Raw genomic sequence first — 21873 nt, 5'->3', positions numbered from 1 at the left:
TGGGCTAAAGGCAGGCGCTAAACCGCTGCACCACCCAGGGATCCCTGCATAGCTTCTTTTAGCTTTATTTAGAAAGTTGAGTGGCTGGCCATTTTTTTTTAAATAAATAGGATTGTCTATATTTTGAGGCTACTCTGTAAGAATTGTTCTACGGAAGCTAATTAAGATAAGTATGTTGTCAAGGATTGAAGCCTACCACTAAGAATAGGACTTAAAGACCTTTCACATAAAATACCTTTCTTGGTAGCTGTTTAAAGGCAGTAATCAAATATCCTCTAACCATGATGATGGATTCTATTTAGGGGGAGCTGTGGGTCCTATAGAAGCAGGTTGAAAAATACATAGGATTTAAATCTGAATTGCCAATTTACCACTTCTTTCCTTAATAAACAAATAATCCCATGAATCTTATTTTTTTTTAACATGTTAAATCCCTTTAGCTGCCCTGTGTGGCATTTGTTTCCTGTTACTTTCTTATATAATCTTGTCTTTTTAAAAAATGTTTTTATTTATTTGTTCATGAGAGACACACAGAGAGAGGCAGAGACATAGGCAGAGGGAGAAGCAGACCTCCAGTGGGGAGCCGGATGCGGGACTTGATCCCACGACGCTTGGATTACCACCTGAGCCAAAGGCAGATGCTCAACCACTAAGCCACCCAGGTGCCCCTATAATCTTGTATTAAAGATGATATGTACTTGCATTTTAGGATTACAGAGAGAAAAGGCTTTTAGGGATTGAAGTTCATTTTGCTGTATACTCTGCCACTGTATAAGAATAGTTCCAACTTAATAGCCTTAACAGTTGTAGAAATCTACCATTAACAGTAAAGGATTAAGAAAATGTGAAGCTTTCTTCAGCATACATTGATAATTCTCAAAAGAATTTCTTGGATTTTATTTTAGTTTATTGTGATTCTCTGTGTTAGAAATCACAATATTTGATGATGGTTTGCTGAAGAGCTAAATATCCTTTCACCTCAAACTTTATGTTCCCACTGTACACAATCTCCATATAATTTCTCCCATGAGCCACGGTGTTATTCTATACCATGATGTCATTGTTTATCCTCTTTGATCTGTTGTCCCTTTGGTAAATTTCTAATCTTTCTTCAAAATATAGTTTATTTCTCATGTTACAGATGTACTTGTCAACTGCTATCTTCCTTTCTCTTTAGTAGGGTCTTTGTAGTTGCTCGGAGGCCTTGAGGGTCAATCAGTTCTTGAGGGTCAATCTGGCTGTCCTGGCATCTTAGCACACTAGAAAATCAGGAGTTATGGACCTGATCTTCACTTTTGTAACTTTGTTAACAGCCATTCCATTTGGACAATCTGAACTGAACTGCACAATTAAGAGGAGTAAGCATGTGATTACATAGTCAATCACCTGAAATTTTTTTATATTACAGGTTGGTTGAGTCCATAACTGACACATATTATCCAGTGAACATACTGTGTAGACTTAGCTTCACATTCAGATTATGATGTCTTTATTTAGAAAGCTCCATTCTATTTCTGCCTCACTGAGCACCAAACTGACACGTCCTTGTTTCTCAAGATATATGCAAATTTTAAATACAACCATACATGCTAGCAGAAGACTAAACCCAGACAGTACTGAAATCACCAACTTCTGGACCCACAGACTTCTAAAAGATTTTCTTAATCTTACTTAATGAAAGAAATTTGATTTTTTTAGTGGCTATTCCAATTCAAAACAAATAAGCTACATTATAACTTGCTGTCCAGCTAGTATTGGACATGATATATATGATTAGTGTATTAAGTGTGGATAAAGGATCAACAGCAATGTTTAGATATATGTATTTATGTGCAAGTCAATGTAATTATGAAGTATTATGCTGTATTTCCCATATTTAGCTACAGTTTTCCTACATTTCTTCTAAGAAATACCAGATGGAAGTGTTGATGGAAAAGATACAAAAATTAATATTGAAGTGATGAAGTTTGACCTTTTTAAGATGAAAAGCTTGCCAAACTTTCCATATTGACATGGCAACGTTTTATGAATAAATCTAATATCTTATAGATTTAGCACAGTTCAAAAGTCACCATCTGTTTCAAGAAGTGAAGGTTCTTGCTATTACGTAGTTTCTGGGCACTAAGACTGAAGGCATGCAATCCATAGCTTATATAATATTAACTATCAGGAATGTGCGAAAAACCTTTATATTTTAAAAAATCAGAGACATCAAAGACATTTGAGTTACTCTCAAAATTAGAACTGATAATACATTAAGGGTATTCTTTCTTTTTACATTAACTTGGGTAATCTCCTGATCATTCTCTGTATGGAGTTATATAGGTTAATAGTGTCCGGGCAACAAGTTGTAATACAGAGAATGTAAGTGGGGAAAAGGGAAAGCGCTGGAGGCTGATTTTGAGCACAATTGTCTTAAAGGCCTTTGATGCTACATATAGGTATTATGAGAACTTGTCATTTGTTCCTTTTCTTATTTTGCACAAGTTATTTAACACTAAATCTCATTTGATACAGTCAAAAGTATTCCGACTCAGAATTCTTTTTACTTCCCATTCTTTAAGGTTTTTTTTTTTTTTTTTAAAGATTTTATTTATTTATTCATGATGATAGAGAGAGAGAGAGAGAGAGAGGCAGAGACACAGGCAGAGGGAGAAGCAGGCTCCATGCACCGGGAGCCTGACGTGGGATTCGATCCCAGGTCTCCAGGATCGCGCCCTGGGCCAAAGGCAGGCGCCAAACCGCTGCACCACCCAGGGATCCCCCATTCTTTAAGGTTAATGCTAGCTTGGCATTACCTAAATTTATTTTCTACTTTCTTAATCAAACAATGGTAGGAAATATGCTAATTAAAAAAATAAAAAGTAGTGTGCACCTATATGTACTCACACAAGTACACAAACAACATATATACATATACTTCTACCTATATGAGGTTTTTATTGCAGAGAAATTAGGAGGCAAAAATCAGTCTATTCACAATACTCAAAAGCAGTTTTTTTCAGTTTATTTTGTTTTCTGGACCAAATATCTAACAAGGTTACATGTCAAAAATGCTTGCAATGGTTTTATCTGATGTTTGAGTTTGAGCAAGTTCTAAAATTCTTGTTGCCCAACTATTAGAAACTTCCAGCCTCTGTTCAATTGATCTTCAACCATACATGCATTCCTTTACTCTACCAGCTATTAAAAAGTTGTTGATTGGGATATGTAGTGCTGATGCTCATGCAATTCTTGGTCAAAATCCACTTGGTTTTGGCTACCCTAAGAGTTTGTTAACCAAAATGAATCACTAGATATTGGAATGTGCCTTAGATATACATGGATAATTTTACACCTCTGGATAAGTCTTTGAGAAATCTAAGGAAGGGAGAATAGGCTGTGTGGATTTAAAACATGCAGATAATAACACACTAAATAAATTACCTGAGGAACGACAAGGGACTTCTTTACAGAACAAAATGCTGCATAAAGAGTCAGCTTTTGTATAGGACAGACACAAAAGGTGCCAGAAAAATTTAAGCTTCAGAAACTTAAAAAAAAAAAATATATATATATAGACAATTTTTCTGAACTTCTGCAAAGGAGAATAACCCTTGTGAAAACTAAGACTCTCTCTATGTGATCCCTTCAAAATTTGTTGAAATGAAAGACAAACTGTGCATGAGTATGAATTATAATCTACCTGTAGTACTGTGATCTCTGCTCTGTTTCATTTAAGAAGAACTTCTATCTTGATACTGAATTGACCTCAATCACTATAAGTGGCTTATTCAAGTTTGTTCTATTTCTGCCATCTATCTACAGGTACAATGCAAATTTAGGAGGAAATACTCTCATGTTTATTCTCAGTGGCTAATAACAAACAAAAAATCAAGTCATCTTTTACATGTTTACCTTAGAGCTCATTCCACTCATTTTTGAAAATAAGTTCTTTTTTTTTTTTTTTGAAAATAAGTTCTTATCAATCATGCTATGGTATTTTATTTCCAAGAACCCTTAAATATAGAAGAAATTCCAACAACATTCATATAGTTAAAAAGGACCTTAACTCACATGCTTTTTAAGGACAAATTTGTTTTGAATTTGCAATAACAAGTATCCCATTAGAGAGAATTAGGATAGCTAGAAAGAGCTGTACAGAAAGACCCTTTTAATGCTAACTTGTGCCCAGTTAAGGATGGAGAAGTAAGAGTGGAGCAAGCAAGACAGAGAGAGAAGGTGACATAACAACTGGACAAGCAAAAGGCAGTCATAGATCAAGGGACATACACTAAGGCAGAAATGAGAAGTCTCAATGTGTGTGTCTTTCCATTTTTCCTCCACTCTGGCAGGAATCTTCTCTTAGGTGGGTTGCATCTCATCACTTTAAACTTCTCAGGGGCTTTATGTTCTCATTTATTCCTTACTTTTCTATGTAGCAACACCTCCCGCTCAAAGTCCAATCCACAATTAAACATGCTCAAATCTCTCATCTTACATTTTTCTCCTCTTGACTCCTCACCTCTCTCTAGTGACCAACTTAACTCTTTTTGTACTTTCACAGTAAAAGTTATTGAAGAGTTGCCTAGTGTATACTGTTCTTCATATTCATTACACAAGCTTAACTAATTTATATAATATATAATATACAACATATAATATAGTCCTAGGTCAGCCGTTAACGTAACCTACTGTCACCTCATTGTCTTTGTAGGATGCTGCCTATAAGACAAAGCAGATTTGCATTTTTGTGTCAGTGGAGATATCTCTCACTTTCTAAATTTGAATAAAATTAATTGAAAGACTTGGAAAGCCCTTGGTCTTCATTTTCACTAGGGGCATCAGTATTTTTAAAAGGATGGTTTCAACTTCAGGCTACCAAAGACTGCATGGTTTGAAGACCGCCTACTGGGGATATTCACTACTTAAAGGCAAAAAAAATGAAATCATCCTTTTAAGAAAGTTTGACCGAAACAGAAATTACTTCCTACGTGATCAAATGTGCCACTGTTTGTATGAAATGATTACATTAGAAAAGATAATGTTATCAATCAAAATGCCTTTTAAACTGCTTTCTAAGTTATTCACCTTCTCGTCTGGCTCTTTTTTTGTGAGCAACTGCAGCCTTTTTAAAAATAATGTATTTATTTATTCATGAGACACACGAAGAGAGAGGCAGGGGGAGAAGCAGGCTCCATGCAGGGAGCCCGACGTGGGACTTGATCTCGGGTCTCCAGGATCAGGCCCTGGGCTGAAGGGGGCGCTAAACCGCTCAGCCACCTGAGCTGCCCAACTGCAGCCTTTTGTAAGAGAGATGATTAAAGTAAGAGTTAAGTCCATTGCTCTAAAAATTTGTTTTGTCTGTACACAACTCTCTGTTCCCAAAGGGTTTGCCTAATTTAGGAATAGTAATTTCATTGCCTGAGGGTAATTTCGTTGCCTTCTTGTCATAACCAACTGAACTACCCAGCCTAGACACTCTCATTTCTTCCTTCGTTCTAACATTTACTGAGCATTTTTTCTGTCGGATGCCCTGCAAACCGCATTAAAAATGAGAAGCTTACTGTCCCTGCCTGGAAGGAGTTTCCATTTTCAGATTGGTGTCAATTTTCTTGATTTTATTTGCAGAGTGATGCAGACTCTGGGAAAGCTTATTTGATTTATATGACCTTCACAGGTTAGCCAAGATTCCTGCTAATCAGACTAACGTATCCAATTGTCATCTAACATATAAACTCGACACAATTATGTTATTTTTAACTGACACAGAGTAACGTTAGAGACCATTATCACTAGATTGCTGTACTGATGAAGAATTTTAAATTCTTGGCTGCTACATGTAAATTGTGTCCAGTAATGCCCTTGGGATGTGACCATCATATTTAGCCATTTCTCTCTTCTGAGTTTTCCTAATTCTGAAGTATGAATTAATTTCAAGACTGCCTTCCAAAAGTTTATATGCCCTAGAAAGTCATTTCCATTTAATATTCAATTTTTTTCCCCTACTGGATTCTCTTTTTTTTCTGTACAGAGTCAATGACTACCTCTGTCCCTTCCCCACCGCTACCAATTCTGAACAGCTATTTTCACTCAAAAGATATTTTGTTAAACAATTGAATTTGATATCCTTTCTCTTTTTCCTTTCCTTCCTCCCCCTTTCTTTCTTTTTTAGAAAGGGGGAGACAGATGGGGAGAGGGAGAGGGAGAGAGAGAATCTTAAGCAGATTCCCTGCTGAGCACAGAGCCCCACACTAAGTTGGGGCTCCATCGTAGGACCTGGAGCTCTGTCTCACTACCCTGAGTTCATGACCTGAGCCGAAATCAAGAGTCCCACACTTAACCTATTGAGCCACCCAGGTGCACTGAATTAGATCTTAATCTCAGCTGAACCACATGACTCTTTAACCTGTTTATTTACTCCATGATATATTTTTTAAAAGATTTTATTTATTTATTCATGAGAGACACACAGAGAGAGAGAGAGGCAGAGACTCAGGCAGAGGGAGAAGCAGGCTCCCTGTGGGGATCCCGATGCGGGACTTGATCCCAGAACCCCGAGATCATGACCTGAGCCAAAGGCAGAAGCTCAACCACTGAGCCACTCAGGTGCCCCAGCTCCATGATAATTTCAAAGAAATTGATTTTGTATATAATTTGATTGCCATTGCGTGGTATCAAATTATACTTTACTTTGTACTTTTATCCATCAAAATGAAAAAAAAATGATGGCAAAACAACTTTCAGATGGACCTTTATGTCTTTCTTTTCAAATGTGAGTGACTATTATACATACAAATAACATTTAAAAAATAAGGTTCAACACTATAATTCAAAGAACTACTGTGGAGGACTTACCGTACTGTGATGGGGATGAATACATTTGTGTTAATGCTATAATTAGCAGAAAGAGTCAAGATATTTTGAGAACTTCCACATCCATATTTAACCATGGGCCTTCCTTCCACAAGAAATAAATGAATAAAGTGTTGTCCAATATTCTTCTCACTACCTTTAAAAATAAACATTACATGAAATTAGTGATGAGATTTATATTTTATTCAATAATAATCATTCTCTCAACGAATGTAATCCCTGCCCTCAAAGAATAATGATTTAGTGAGATGGTAGGAATGTGATTAAATTATTCAATGTAATAATACCATATTAGGATAATACATAATTTTCTAAAGGCTGAGAATAGCATGGTGTTAACAGCATTGCCTTGATATGAGATTAACTTTCTGATTCTGTTTCTTAATAGCAAGATGATCTTATTTTGAGCCTCAGTTTTCTCATACATTCTAATGGGCTGAGGAGAGCAAATAATTATTAGAAGTACTGTGATAATTAAAATAATAAATAAGAAGCATCTGGCACTTGTTGAATATTATATAATTTGGTTTATTATTATTGTTAATTATTTGCATTTTAATTTTAATGTCTTTCATAAAAATTGAAATGATAAAGAAATACATAAAGAAGAAAAAAGACATACTCTCCTTCCTCAAGCTCATTCTTTTATCCCACTTTGAGGTACTCCTTTCTATCATATATCTATACACATATGAATATTTATATAGCCCTAGTTTTATTTTTAAAATTGAAATAATGCTATAAGGAGCTTTATTCTTCTTTCTCTTTTCACTTAATAATGAACTTCAGACATCTATGTAAGTACATAGTTTTTAACATTTTTTTAAAAAAGATTTTATTTATTCATGAGAGACACAGAGATAGAGGGAGAAACAGACTTCTCATAGGGAGCCTAATGCGGGGCTCAATTCCCTGGACCAGGATCATGCCCTGAGCCAAGGGCAGACGCTCAATCGCTGAGTCACCCGGGCATCCCATTTTTTAAACATTTTTAATTGAAGTATAATATAATAATAAATTTTAAAAAATCACTCAAATATTAAATGTACAGCTCAGTGAATTATTACAAGGTGAACCCACTCATCCAAATACCACCAACTTAAGAGAAAGAACGTTATCTGCACTGTCAAAAGTCTTATCAATCACTTGTTTCTTCCCTCTACCAAAAGTTAACCACAATCCTGATGTTTAACAGCTATGGTTAATTTTGCTTGATTTAAAATTTCATATTAGTGAGATCATATTGTATATATACTGTTGTGTCTATTTGCTTTTGCTCAATATTATGTTTGAGAGATAGCACCTTTGGTAAGATTCATTTTCATTGCTTTAGAATATTCAATTGAATGAATATTTACAATCTAGTTATCTTTTTGCTGTATATGAGCATCCTCCTTCCACCCCAGTTTTTGGTTATTATGAATGATGATGCTAATGATAATCTTGTGTATGTCTTCTGTGCTGAATGAAGCACATGCATTTCTCTTATGTATATGACCAAGAGCTAAATTGTTTATGATTAATTTAATAGCTATTGCCAGTTTTCCAAAATACCATTTTGATTTAACCCCTTACCAGCAGTAAGAGTTCCAACTGATCTAGTCTCACCATCACTTGGTATGATTGTTTTGCAGATTTTAACTACTCTGTGTTTATTTTACTGTAGCTTCCAATTTTAATTTTCCTCATACTAGTGAAGTTGAGCATATTGTCATGTTTGGTGGCTGTTTTGATATCTTCTTTTGCGAAGTGTTAGGTTTCATTTCTTGCTCACATTTCTATTTGATCGTTTGCTTTCTCTTACATTGTTGGAATTATGTCTATGTATATATTTAATATCTAGGTCTATATACATATGTGTATGTATAGCATACAAGCTCTTTGTTAACCATATTTATTGAAAATACTTTCTCTAATTCTGTGGACTGTCTTGCCAATTTAAGAGTGAGTTTTGTTGAACATGTGGTTTTAATTTTAGCATAGGTCTATTTATTATTTCCTTCATAGTTGTAATTAATGATTTTTATGTAACCTTTAAGATATCTTTGCTTGCCTTAAAATAATAAAGCTATTTTATCTTTGGTAAGCTTTGTTTAAGATCTATAATGTACCTAGCATTGATTTTTGTACATGATATGAAGCAGGGAGTTATGGTAGGTTGGATAACAGCCACCATAATGCCACCAAAAATAGTCATGTTCTAATTGTTGCAATCTTATATGGCAAAAGAGACTTTGAAGGTGTGATTAAATTAAACATTTTGAGATGGGATTATCCTGGATTATCTGGTTGGGTCAAGAATTAGTTAACATGTGTCCTGCCAAGAGGGAGGTAGAGGGAGAGCTGATAGTGGAAGAGGTCGAGCTATCAGACTATAGAGGCAGAGACTGAAGTGATGCAGCTACTTGCCAAGGAAAGATAAGCAACCACCAAAAGCTGGAGGAGGCAAGAACATCTTCTCATCTAGAGCTTCCAAAGGAGTACCAACTTGATTGAAGCCCTATAAGACACATTTGGCACTTCTGGCCTCCAGAACTGTAAGGAAATTGCTCTTGTTTTAAGCCACTAAATGTGTGGTAATTTACTACAGCACCCATAGGAAATTTTTTCCTCTTTTAGTTTCCAATTGATCTAAAATCATCATAGCAAATAATTCTCATTATGTATTTACTGAATTCTCAGATAATTGTAAAATATATATTTTTAATATTTTGAGATTGTCTCTTTCGTACTTTTTTCTTTTATTTGTTCTTGTGAATATACATCTTTTAAGATAAAAATTATTTAAATTAATTGTATTGTTTAAAAAATATATACCAGCAAAAGTATACTAAACCAAACTGAAATTACAACTCTTGCAAATGGCCAGCATTAGGGGCCCCTAGGTGGTTCAGTCAGTTAAGCCACTGACTCTTGATTTCAGCTTGGGTCATGAGATTGAGCCCTGCAAGGGGCTCCATGCTGGATGTGGAGTTTGCTTAAGATTCTCTCTCTCACTTTTTTTTAAGAGTTTATTTATTTATTCATAGAGAGATACAGAGAAAGAGAGAGAGAGAGAGGCAGAGACACAGGAAGAGGGAAAAGCAAGCTCCACACAGGGAGCCCGATGTGGGTCTCGAACCCGGGTCCCCAGGATCACACCCTGGGCTGCAGGCAGCGCTAAACCACTGTGCCACCGGGGCTGCCCTCTCTCTCTCTTAAAAACAAAAAGTCCAGCATTAATATTTGGTGAATATCACTACAGATACAAAGGTTGATAAATGCACAGATATATAGAGATAATTTTTCATTAGAGCAAAATCATATTATATATTTATTTTAATTTAAAGATTCTTTGATAAACTTAAAATCTATTGAGAAACCCCAAAGAGCTTTGCTTATATGATTTGCATTTTATTTATTTATTTATTTATTTATTTATTTATTTATTTATGAACAAGCAGGAGGAGAGGAAGAGAGAGAATCTCAAGCAGGCTCCACACCCAGCATATAGCTTGGTGTGGGGCTCATGGAGCTTGATATCATGACCTGAGCAGAAATCAAGAATCAGGCACTTAACCAACTGAGCCATCTGGGCACCCTGGTTTGCATCTTTTAGTATTTCTTGGATTAGAATTTAAAACTGAAAAAAAATATTTAAGACAGAAAATTTTCAATTATTTATTGGTTAGCTTATTTAAACATCACTATAATAATATCCATTATATATTAACCTACGTAACATATTTTGTGAAAAGTAATTATATTTTCCAAAACAAAAATAATAGTGAGAGGAGGATTATTCTATGCTTTTACAATCATCTTCAATGTTAATCTTAATAAAAGCTGTTAGATTCTCATATCCATTTCTCTTTTTTTTAAAGATTTTATTTATTTATTCATGAGAATACACGGAGAGGAGAGAGAGAGGCAGAGACACAGGCAGAGGGAGAAGCAGGCTCCATGCAGGGAGCCCGAGGTGGGACTCGATCCAGGGTCTCCAGGATCACGCCCTGGGCTGAAGGCGGCGCTAAACCGCTGAGCCTCCAGGGCTGCCCTCTCATATCCATTTCTATATTCAATTTGTTGTAAATTGTTGTTTTGGTTGAAGTACATGATCTACACAGCCTCACACAGAATGTAATTGGAAAAAAGGGATTATTTAAATTGTCTTTTTATTTTGTTTTTCAAAAGATTTTATTTATTTGAGAGACACAGAGAGAGAGAGAGAGAGAGAGAGAGAGAGAGAGCATGAATGGGGAGAAGGACAGAGGGAGAAGCAGGCTCCATGCTGAACAGAGAGCCCAATGTTGGGCTTGATCCCAGGATCCTGAGATCATGACCTAAGCCAAAGGCAGACACTTAACCAACTGAGCCACCCAGGCACCCCTAGATTGTCTTTTTATATATATACAAATTGAACAAGTGGTACTTCCTTAAAGTATAGCTGAAATGTGGAATCTGTAACTATACTAATAATCTATATTCTCTGTTACATTAAAATTCCATTGGTTTTTCTTGTTTTCTATTTATTTTTGTAAAGATTTTGTTTATTTATTCATGAGAGACACAGAGAGAGGCAGAGACACAGAGGGAAAAGCAGGCTTCTTGCAGGGAGCCCAATGCAGAACTCAATCGCATGACCTCAGATCACACCCTGAGCTGAAGGGAGGTGCTTAACTGCTGAGTCACCCAGGTGTACTGTTTTTTTTGTATTTTCAATGAATATTTTATCCTTACATGACTTTGTAACATCATGCATTGGTTATCTGAAAAAGGTGGATTCACTGAGTCATGGGTATCTTTCAAATGTTGACATTTTTATATAATATTAAACAATCACATTAATTACAATTACTACTGAACCCATCAGAAAGTATACTGGAGCTCTGAAGCTCACTGTGAAGAATACGTTTTCCAAAATTCTAATTTTTACTAGAAAGCTTGAGTTTTATCATTGGGAAACAAATACCATCAGCTGCTTTCCTTAAAATGACAGGCTTACTTAGTTTTTGAGAAAATGGCTGCAAAACACTCAAGTCTGAATAATCATAGATTATCTTTTAGTCATTTTTCTTTTTTCTTTTTTCTTTTTTTCTTTTAGTCATTTTTCAAGTCATGTTTTCATAATGGCTACTTCAACTAGCAACTTAAAAAATTTGCCAAGGGCTTTTTCTCAAGACAGCTATTTTGTATTGGTATATATCAGACTTGCCTTATATATATTTTCCCTTTTATGTACAGCACGTTAAAAAGTTGTATATATATAGGGATAGAGAATTTTAAAAATTAATGCATTTATTACACCATTAGGACATTTTTCTGTCCATTTTTACTTTGAGTGCATAGGGGAGTAGAATAAAATGACTGAGTATGATCTGGGGGCATTGTCATGATAGTGGTGTGCGAGATTTTATCTATTGTGACCTTTGTACTTTGAGTGCAAATGTCAATCAACACGATGAAAAAGGCACATGTCTTAGTTTTATTAAAAAATAATTTTGAAAAAAATGTTGGTGTCATGGACATCTGAAAGGGTCTTGGAGATACTCAGGGATCTAGATAAACTTGAAATATCTTCATATTAGAGCTCACACTAATTTGAAAAGAAAAAAAAAAAGAAACCAGAGTGAAACTAAAGGTATCTCTGAACCACAGATAAATGTTTCTCTGACATCTCAATAAGAAATGTGAGGAAACCTAAGTTATCTCTCCCTCATGTCTCAGGCTCTCAGAGTGGAACACAAGCAACACTTGGGTTTCAAAGAATGGTTCAGAGAAAGGTATCAGGGGAAATTCTGAAAGAATCTGAAGTAGAAAAAAAAAAAAACCAACCCAAAACTAGCTTACCCATTCATGTTCTCCTCACCTTTCTTTACCTTTGAGCTATTTAACAACTCTAAGTTGGTGAAAACTAATAATAATTCAAATTATTCTTATCTACAGCAATGCAAACTAATTGTGTCTGGTGAAATGTAACTGATTATTTCCCTGTAGGTAGACTTGCTTTCCATCTATTTGTAAATCTGCTTCAAAATTTCTTAATCTTATATACATATATCTCTGATTCTTGACTTCTTTGAACTGATTGTAGTATCTTATCAGTTCCCTCATTAATTAATAGGTTAAAAAATTTGGCTTGTGTTCATTTTATATATCTTTTTGAAAATTATCCTTTAACAAAGGAAAATAAGTTAATTTTAGTTTTTGCAGCTATGAGGTGTATTAAGAGAAATTATATTATATATATTATATACATTTATTACATTATATAATAGCAATAAAACCAAAATCAACTCCAAGGAGAAAAATTTGCCTAGAGTATAATGTAGAGGCGATTCCCCTGGTGTTAAACAATATAGCAGTATTGGACTGGACAGAGATCCTCGCATTTATGGATGATCAGTTGGGAAGGAAGATAGGAAAGGATTCAAAATACAACAGAAAATAAGATAGGAAAGGGGCATACAAAATCTAAGAAATAAAAATAGATTTTCCATAGAGTTCTTAATGCTATAGAACTTATTAAGAATATAAATTTAGTAAGAGAAACACAAAGTGAAATGTAATACAAAATAGTAAGATTAAATCAATATTGCAGAAGAAAAATTGGACAAAACAACATCATTAAAGATTTGGTAACTAAGTACGAGTAGCAAAGGGCATAATGAACATGGTTGAAAATCACTCTTTTGAGATTCTCCTAAATGTTACTTTCTAGAGCCCACTCAACCCACCTAGGTTTTTATCACACTTCTGAGGACTTCAGCTGTACACCCCAAATTAGTCCAGTGCCTGACAGAGGGTGATGCAGCTTTACGTTTTCTGCCTCTCCTGAGATCCATTAGCAGTTTTTTGGGCTTCTATTCCTTAGTGTTTTCCCTTATTTTCTCCATGACTTCCTATTCAATTTCTTAGGCTGCTTTTCTCTGAATTTGAGAGCATAATTAAGAATTTAGTATTACCTTTGACTCCTCTTTTTACTGAAGGGAAGAGGCTGGGGGCAATGAGAACGCATTTAGAAACACATCACTCTGTACCAGCATCTTGTGTTTTCTCTCCTTGGATACATAAAAGGTTTTATCATAAAATGGCATAAAATTGTTTTTTCTGGAATTGTTGGCTTGTTCTCCACCTTCCCTTCCTTTTTGGGAGAGGGGTGGATGGTTCATTTTGTTATGCACTAAGGCACAGTCTGATATCCTCTTCCTTTCTCCATTTTTACTCAGAAGTTTCTATTACTTAATATTTCTAAAATACATTATGATTTCAGACTCATATTTTTGAGATAAGACTTAAAAAATACAATATATGGAGTATAAGAGAGCTGAACATTTAGGTCAAGCTGTTGTGCCATATGTACAAGGTCTGTTTTTCAAAGCTTCAAAAAACTGAATTTTAAAGATTGATTATACACATTAAACAAGATATATGTAGTACAATGTAAGAATGAGTTATTTTTAAAGGAAGCTCAGCCACTAAAATCAAGGACAGGGATGAGCAATCTTATCCAAATACACCAACATCCCATTATGAATCAGAGCTACCCTGTGACACAGTACACAACAAGGCAGCTTTAATAAAGATAATGGGAATGAAAATAAACAATTAAGCATAGTTCTCCCTACAGTCTGCTATATAATAAATATAGTTTTAAACTTGTCATTTGGACTTATTCTATTAATAAGCAATTTCTTGCTTTATGTAAGAATACTTTTAAGGAAATTCAGAGTGTTTTGTTGGTCACATGTGATGGTAGTGGGGTGGTGGGGCAGGGGCAATGGAAGGCCTGGGTTATTGATGTATTTGCATGATTCAATAGCAAATTATCCACTTCAGGAAATATAGGTCATATTTTTTTGATAGGCTGATTTTTTTTACTTTTGAATCAACTGATTTTGTATCACAAACCTATATTCTGCACTTAGAGAAGAGCTAGAAATAAACCACTCAAGGAGGAGTTGTCTGGTTTTCACAAATAGTACTGTTTTACGTTCCTATGTAGGGAAAAACCCACTTTTCTACTTTGTTTTTCTTTCCCGTGTGTCTCCTTCACTCCTCACAAACACTTCACTTCTGGTTTCCAAATGTGTGGAGTTTTTTCCCCACACCAAGCAATTATCTGTGACACTACTTGGGTGTCCTACAATTTAATTCAGCTTAGACACTATCTACCCAGAGACAGAGTCAGACCCTATATGTTAAGATCCTCTGTCCCATAAGACTGCTGGCCCTCTCCCCAACACATGCTTCAGACGTCAGCTTCAGACACCAGTGCTTCTCACCACCTGGCTACAGATCAGAGGTCCAAAAGTATTTCTCCTTGGGTTTGATTAATTTGCTAAAGTTATTCACAGAACTCAGGGAAACATACTAACTAGTTTATTAAAGGATATTACAAAGAATACAGAAGAACAGCTAGATGAAGAGACACATAGGATAAAATCTGGGAGGTTCCAAGAGCAGAAGTTTCTGTCCCTGTGGAGTTGGGGCACATCACCTTCCTGGTGAGATATATTGACCCATCTGGAAGCTCTCTGAGTCCTGTACCATTGGGATTTTGAGGAGGCTTCCTCCTATAAGCATCATTAATTGTTAACTTCATTTCCAGCCCCTTTCCCCTCTCTGGAGGTGGGGGGGGGGGGGGGGGCTTGTACTGAAAATTCTAAGCATCTAGTAGTAGCTTGGTCTTTCAGTGACCAGCAGCCACCAGAGTCATCCAGGAGCCCACCTAGAGTTCCCTTATTAGAACATAATATGTTCCTACTGTCTTTCTCACTTATGAATATACTACGGATTCAGGAGCCTGATGTCAAGGGACAAGGTCAAAGACAAATATTAGAACAAGAGATGCTCCTATTGTTCTTGTCACTTAAGAAATTACAAGGGTTTTAAGAGCTTTGTGCCAGTAACTGGGGGCAGAGACCAATACATATATTTTCTATTACCTCAAAGTACTAAAGACTTCATATTTTCAAACACAAGTATAATAAAAAATGGAAAAATAGTGGCAATTAGTAAAATCAAATATAAAATTTTCAAAAATAGAACTACTAAGGAAAATTAGTAAGTCATGACTACTATTAGATGTATATTCTTACATTAAACTTTATAGGCTGAGTAATCCATATACCACATTAAATTAATTCATCATTGCTCATTAAACCCAAAGACATCAAGCAAATGTGAATCTCTCTCTCTCTGTGATACATGACAAATGTGAAAAGTGTCTTTTCTCCCATAATATCCAATCTCTGTTGCCTTTGGACAGAACTTGAAAGCTGCAGAAGATGTCAATATTAGGCCATTGAAGGGAAGTCATTCTATTGTTTCACTGAAAAGACATTTGACAATCCATTAGCAGAAAAGTGTGACATACCCTTTTGAAAGAGTTCTTTATGCTTTTAGGGCATGTAGTAATTTTTTTCAATGACTTATTTATGTCTTAAGTTTTTTGAATATTCAAAAATATTTTGAAACTTTACAAAATATATAATTCTTGAATTTTATTTATACTAATGAAATCACTGATTGTATCACCTGATTTACAATTTATAAAAATGGTGCTTAGAATAATAAACAGTAATGATTACTTAAAACTTTAGATATCATGGTATTTTAGAGAGATAACCCTAATAATTTTGAGTCTAAAATTTATGAACTATATATAACCTATATTTGTATATATGTTGTATAGTATATATGTATATATTTAGTCTTATAAGGAAAGAATAATAATGAAATAAGCCAGAGAGGGGGAAAGAATGATATCGTACCCGTTTTTATAATTTTGGTTTGCTTGGTTATTATATTGGGTTGTAGATCTAAAAATTTCTTTCTTTTTTTTTTTTAAAGATTTATATTTATTTATTTATTTATTTAAGAGAGAGAGATAGCAAGAGAGAGCATGAGCAAGGGTCAGGGAGAGGGAGAAGAAGACTCCATGGTGATCAGGGATGCACGGCTTGATCCCAGGCCCATGGGATCATGACCTGAGCCAAAGGCAGATGCTTAACCGACTGGGCCACCGAGGTGCCCCTAGATCTAAAAATTTCTAAGCATAGGTACTGTATCACTTCATTGAAATACTGAAGATAGAATAATTATTGTACTACTTCCATTAAAAATTGGTATTTTTCTCTATTTGAACTATTGTAATGAATACTCCCAAACATCAATGACAGTTTGATTTGAGATCATGTATAAATAAACATTCAGGAGAGATTCACTGGTCATCAGTTTGAATTAAAGTAAAGTGCAACATCATTCCTTATAGGGCTAAAAATGATGAATAAGATAATATGTTTATTAAGTCAGATACATAGATGGTCAAATTTGGAAATTTCTATAAAGTGACATGGATTCCTACCTTTTCTCATTAAAACAAAACAAAACACCACACCTTTATATGGTACTTCATATTTTTCTTTTTAAAAAAGATTTATTTATTTGAGAGAGAGAGAGTGAACACTGTGGGGACAGTGAGAGGGGCAGAGGGAGAGGGAGAGAGAATCTTAAGCAGACTCATGCTGAGTGTGGTTGAAGTGGGGCACGACCTTTGACCCTGAGATCATGACCTTAGCTGAAACCAAGAGTCAGATGCTTAACGAACTGCACCACCCCGGAACCCCAAGTACTTTGTATTTTTCAAAACAGTTTTATATACATTTTTCAAACTTTGTGAACTTGAAAATAAAAATTGCATTGGTATTATTTGTCGTCAAACCAAAATACAGAACAGTTAACTCACAGCTAACTTGGGTTCAAGTCTATCTTTGGTTACTGACTGACATTTCCATCAGGACTGCCTATGGCACAGCAGTCGAATGATCTCCTCATCACTGGTGCCGCCTTCATGGCATGTAATAAAAACTAATCTCTGAGCTTGCACTGAGTTCTCTGTTGAGTTCTCTATTGAGCACACATGTTTTTTCTGCAGTTTAAGAAATCCCCTTTCCTGGCTCTCCTTAGAGGTCTGCATTTGTATACAGCAGCAGCAAACCTAGCAGCAATCTTAGTAGCAGGGGCTCAGGGTTTGAAGACATTTTAGAGCAACAGGGGCAACACAGGCAGTAGTAGCATGTAGTGAGTAGGTAGAACCTGGAGAACGTGGCTGGGGTGACCTCGTTGGTTAGTGAAAGAATGGCAGGCAGAGACGTTCTAGGAGAGCTGATACATTCAGGCAGCAGCCTGGCACACACAATTAATTATTAACACATGCTTATTGCATGCTGCTGCAGAATGGCTCTGGGCCAGTTAGTTGTGCTTAACCAGGAAAGAAAATACAACTCATAACACAAGATTCTTAGAGGAAATGAATCCTATTCATTTCATTTGGATGAAATGGATAAAAATGAAAACCAAAAACTGCATCTAGTGTTCATTCCACTACTATCTCATTCCTGATTCCAAGATTTTTTTTATAGTCTAAATATTCTTTTCCACAGTGGATAAGTCTGTCAAATGGATGCAATATTAATGGCACCTATTAGACAAGAATATAGCATCCTGGGCATCTAATTCCCAAGACTCCTTACCAGGCAAGTTATAAGGGAGGAAGGGTTAAAACATTTTCTGAAAAAAAATATTTAGTACTTACTTCATGTTTGCCATGAACCAAACACAGTTTTCAGTACATTAAATATGACAACTCTCTCCATCCTTACAACAAATTTTTCATATCTTTGTATTATTACTAATAATATGATTCCATTTTACAGATACTGAAGCACAGAGATGTTAAGTAACTTGCCCACATGGCGGAGCCAGGTTGTCTAGCTCCATAGTAATTTTCTTAATAACTGAATTACACTGTTCTTGAGATGGGCATGGCAGGAATTTCAATCCCTGAATGGGCTCATTTGTTTGCTTTTGCTCCTTTCTGTCCACCAGAAGCAAGTTTGTTCCTCACTGGTCCATTTCCTGATGTAATTACCCCAGAAACAGAGTGTATCTCTCACTGATTTATTTCTTCATAAATTTCAATCACAGGAATAAGTTTAATTTCTCTTAGCACAGCTGTTCTCTTTCAAGAGAAGTTTAATGAATCACATCATTTTAGGTCAAGGGTTGGCCAACTATGGCCCATGGGCCACATTCTGCTATTGCTTGTTTTTTTAAGTAAAGGTGTTTTTGCAACACAGCCACATTCATTCAGAGCCACATATGGTCTATGGCTGCTTTCATGCTACAGTGGCAGAGTTGAACAGTTGTGACAGAGACTGTGTGGCCTGTAAAAATATTTACTCCCTGTCCATTATGGAAAGAACTGCCAACCCCTCTTCTGTTCCTGGTTGTTAAAGTAAACCAGGATAAAATTATCTTTGATTTAAGCTACATTTTGAGCAAACCCTTGAAATATACACCGTTTTGTTTTTGCTTACTTACTAACAGAATAATTTCCTAAAATAAGGTTTCAATGTCTATTAATTTTTCATCATAAGCATCAAAGTTAGATAAGTCACCAACAGAACTTGACGAACAATTCTAAAAAAGCTTACTCTATGCAAGGCACTGGTGAAGTACTGAGGAGGTGGGAGGAACAGAGATTTAAAACACAATTCCACATTATGAGGTGTTCCCTATTTAGTGAAGAGGCATAAGCACAGATTTCTAACGTAATGAATCTCTTTACTCAGCCCTAGTTTTTAATTTATACTCCTATTATAAGACCTATCACAGTCAGCTTTCTCATAGAATTATGTACATATTATCTCTCCCCTAAATGGTGAGAAATGGGTATAGGTAATTTCTTATTCATCTTTGTATCTAGCTCACAGTGCCTAGAAGGGTGTGATGCATTGTCTAGGCACTCTGTTAAAATTTGTTGAATTTGACTTTCCTGAATTAAAAAAATAAGATATGATGAAAAGCAATCTTTCTGTGTCCTATAAATGGCAATGTGTGAATTCCTCCATCTATGCTTTCAACTCCACTCCCACCCATCTCCGTCTGGAGCAAGCTCCATTGGGAGCTATTAAGGAGGGACAAAGATATTCAAATACTTTTACAGTGCACATTGTAAAACTGATTAAAACTGAGCACACTTTCTTCTCCAGGAAAAGTTGTTTAATATGTTGTCAGGAAATACTGTAGGATTTCATTGGCCTTCGTATAATAAGTATCTAATGAAGATATTGTGTATTCTACTGGGAATCATTTTATAGAGAAGGGCAGATGTTAAGATTCTTTAGATTTTGTTTTTTTCAGCAATATCAGTAATCTCTTCTTTTAGTCCTCCCTAAATGTACAAAGAAGGAGGCCCCAAAGACCCCACTTGTTCTGGCCATTTCTACCTGGAATAAATACCTAAGACTAGTCCTTCTTTTACTTTCTTTCTTAAATACAAATATTATGTAATATGAAGATTGCTTCTGAATCTTGTTCTCTCACTGGAGTTGCTCATGCAATTTGCCTCCTGCAACTTGGTCAGATGTCTGCTCCTAATTCTCAAAGATCACATACTTCCAAAGGGCATGCTTATTTCTTTTCAAAGAAGTAGCACAGAATGGATTCAACTGCATAGTAATATATCCCATGACGAAACCCCCTGATTGATAACGCTTGCCGAATAGAGCTCATTTTCTGAAAGTGCACCTAAAGAGTTTTGTGTGGTCTCATCCCTTCTCCCGTGACCTATTAGTAGCTCCTTTGACGGGGTTCCAGAATTCTGAATTGGTTCAGTGGCAGATTCAAAAAGCTTTCTTTTCATCTTGACTGCTGTTCTCAGAGCTGTCTCTCTCCCACAGAGAGTTCTTTTTTAAACCATCCTTTCTAAGGGTTTTTACTGTAACCCCATAAGGATTCCAGTTTTATCTTCCTTTTGTTCCTTTTCAACATCAATTAGTTGGTGAAGCAAACTGAGAAAAAGAAATCTACAGTTTTGAACTAGGAATATAATTCAAAGCTGAGACTGGCTTACCAACCTGATATTCCTCTATCCTTTTCCCTTTAAAATTGGGTGATGTAAAACACAAGTGTTCAATACGTGTTTGTAGCATGGAACTGAGTTTTTCCTGAGATGTCCGGAAATGAAAATGACAAAACTAAAAAAACAAACAACCAAGGAAAACAAGACAAAAATCAACCTCTAGTCTCTAAAATGAAACATCTGTTATAATTTTCTTACTATTCTTAATTGCTCCTACATGTAATATACTGATTTCAAAGGAAAGAATATCAGCCCTTAAGTCAAGTTAAGGGACATCTTTTAAACCATGGATGTTTAACTAAATCACAAAAATCTTTGCGTTCATCTGTGTGAGGCTTTTATGAGGTTGATAAATTCGAAGAGGACTGAGAGCAACAACTCCATGAAACATTCTGCTGAGGTATCCCAACAGTGTAGGATTAAATTACCACTTTACAAATGAACAAAAAGAATGCTTTACAAACAAAAATATTTTCCCCATTTGTAGGCTATGAAACTCTTGTGAGTAAACAGCTTCCATGTGTCCAATGCAGGGACAACAATTATGTAAGACACAGAAAGAAACTGATAATCATTACAATGGCACCGTTTCTTTTTTTTTTTGATTGTTTTGTTTTACTAATAATTTCTAGCTTGATTTTTTCTTTTTTGGTAGATCATTGAATACAAAAGGCAAAAATAATTCTATGGCACTAACATCAGTTTGGGTTTATTGGTTTAAATTAAAGTACCAACGTGGACAGAGTATATATAATATATATATATATATATATATATATATTTGTGTATATATACACACACACATACACACACACGTATTATTTATTTATTTATTTATTATTTATTTATTTATTTATTTTTATGGCATGTATTTTTATGGCTTTCAAAAAGAGCACATTGAGTGAAAGTATAGATATGAGCCAGGAGCACGAGCCCAGAGGAGAAGAATTCCCAGAGGTTGGCTGCTTCTTTGACTGTTTTTAGTAGGTAAAAACATACTTTCTGCAAAGAAACACCTTTTTATTCTTATATAACTTTAAAAACTGCAAAGCCAGAAAATCACTTTGCTTTGGGACTTTAAATTATTATGTTTGTGTCTTTTGTTCTGT

At 35.3% G+C, this 21873-nt stretch overlaps 1 protein-coding gene across 1 annotated transcript in view; it reads right to left on the bottom strand.

The window, feature by feature from the left end:
* Positions 1-21873, bottom strand: part of EYS (eyes shut homolog) — a 1534343-nt gene that overhangs the window by 258823 nt on the left and 1253647 nt on the right. The window contains exon 30 of the mRNA XM_041742712.1: positions 6838-6987. Coding sequence (XP_041598646.1) covers positions 6838-6987 — 150 coding nt within the window. The remainder of the gene's footprint in view (positions 1-6837; positions 6988-21873) is intronic.

The sequence above is a fragment of the Vulpes lagopus genome, chromosome 1 (assembly GCF_018345385.1).
Source record: "Vulpes lagopus strain Blue_001 chromosome 1, ASM1834538v1, whole genome shotgun sequence".
In the NCBI taxonomy this organism is placed as follows: Eukaryota; Metazoa; Chordata; class Mammalia; order Carnivora; family Canidae; genus Vulpes; species Vulpes lagopus.
The sequence above is the reverse complement of the archived record's forward strand: the minus strand, read 5'-3'. Positions and strand labels throughout refer to the sequence as shown.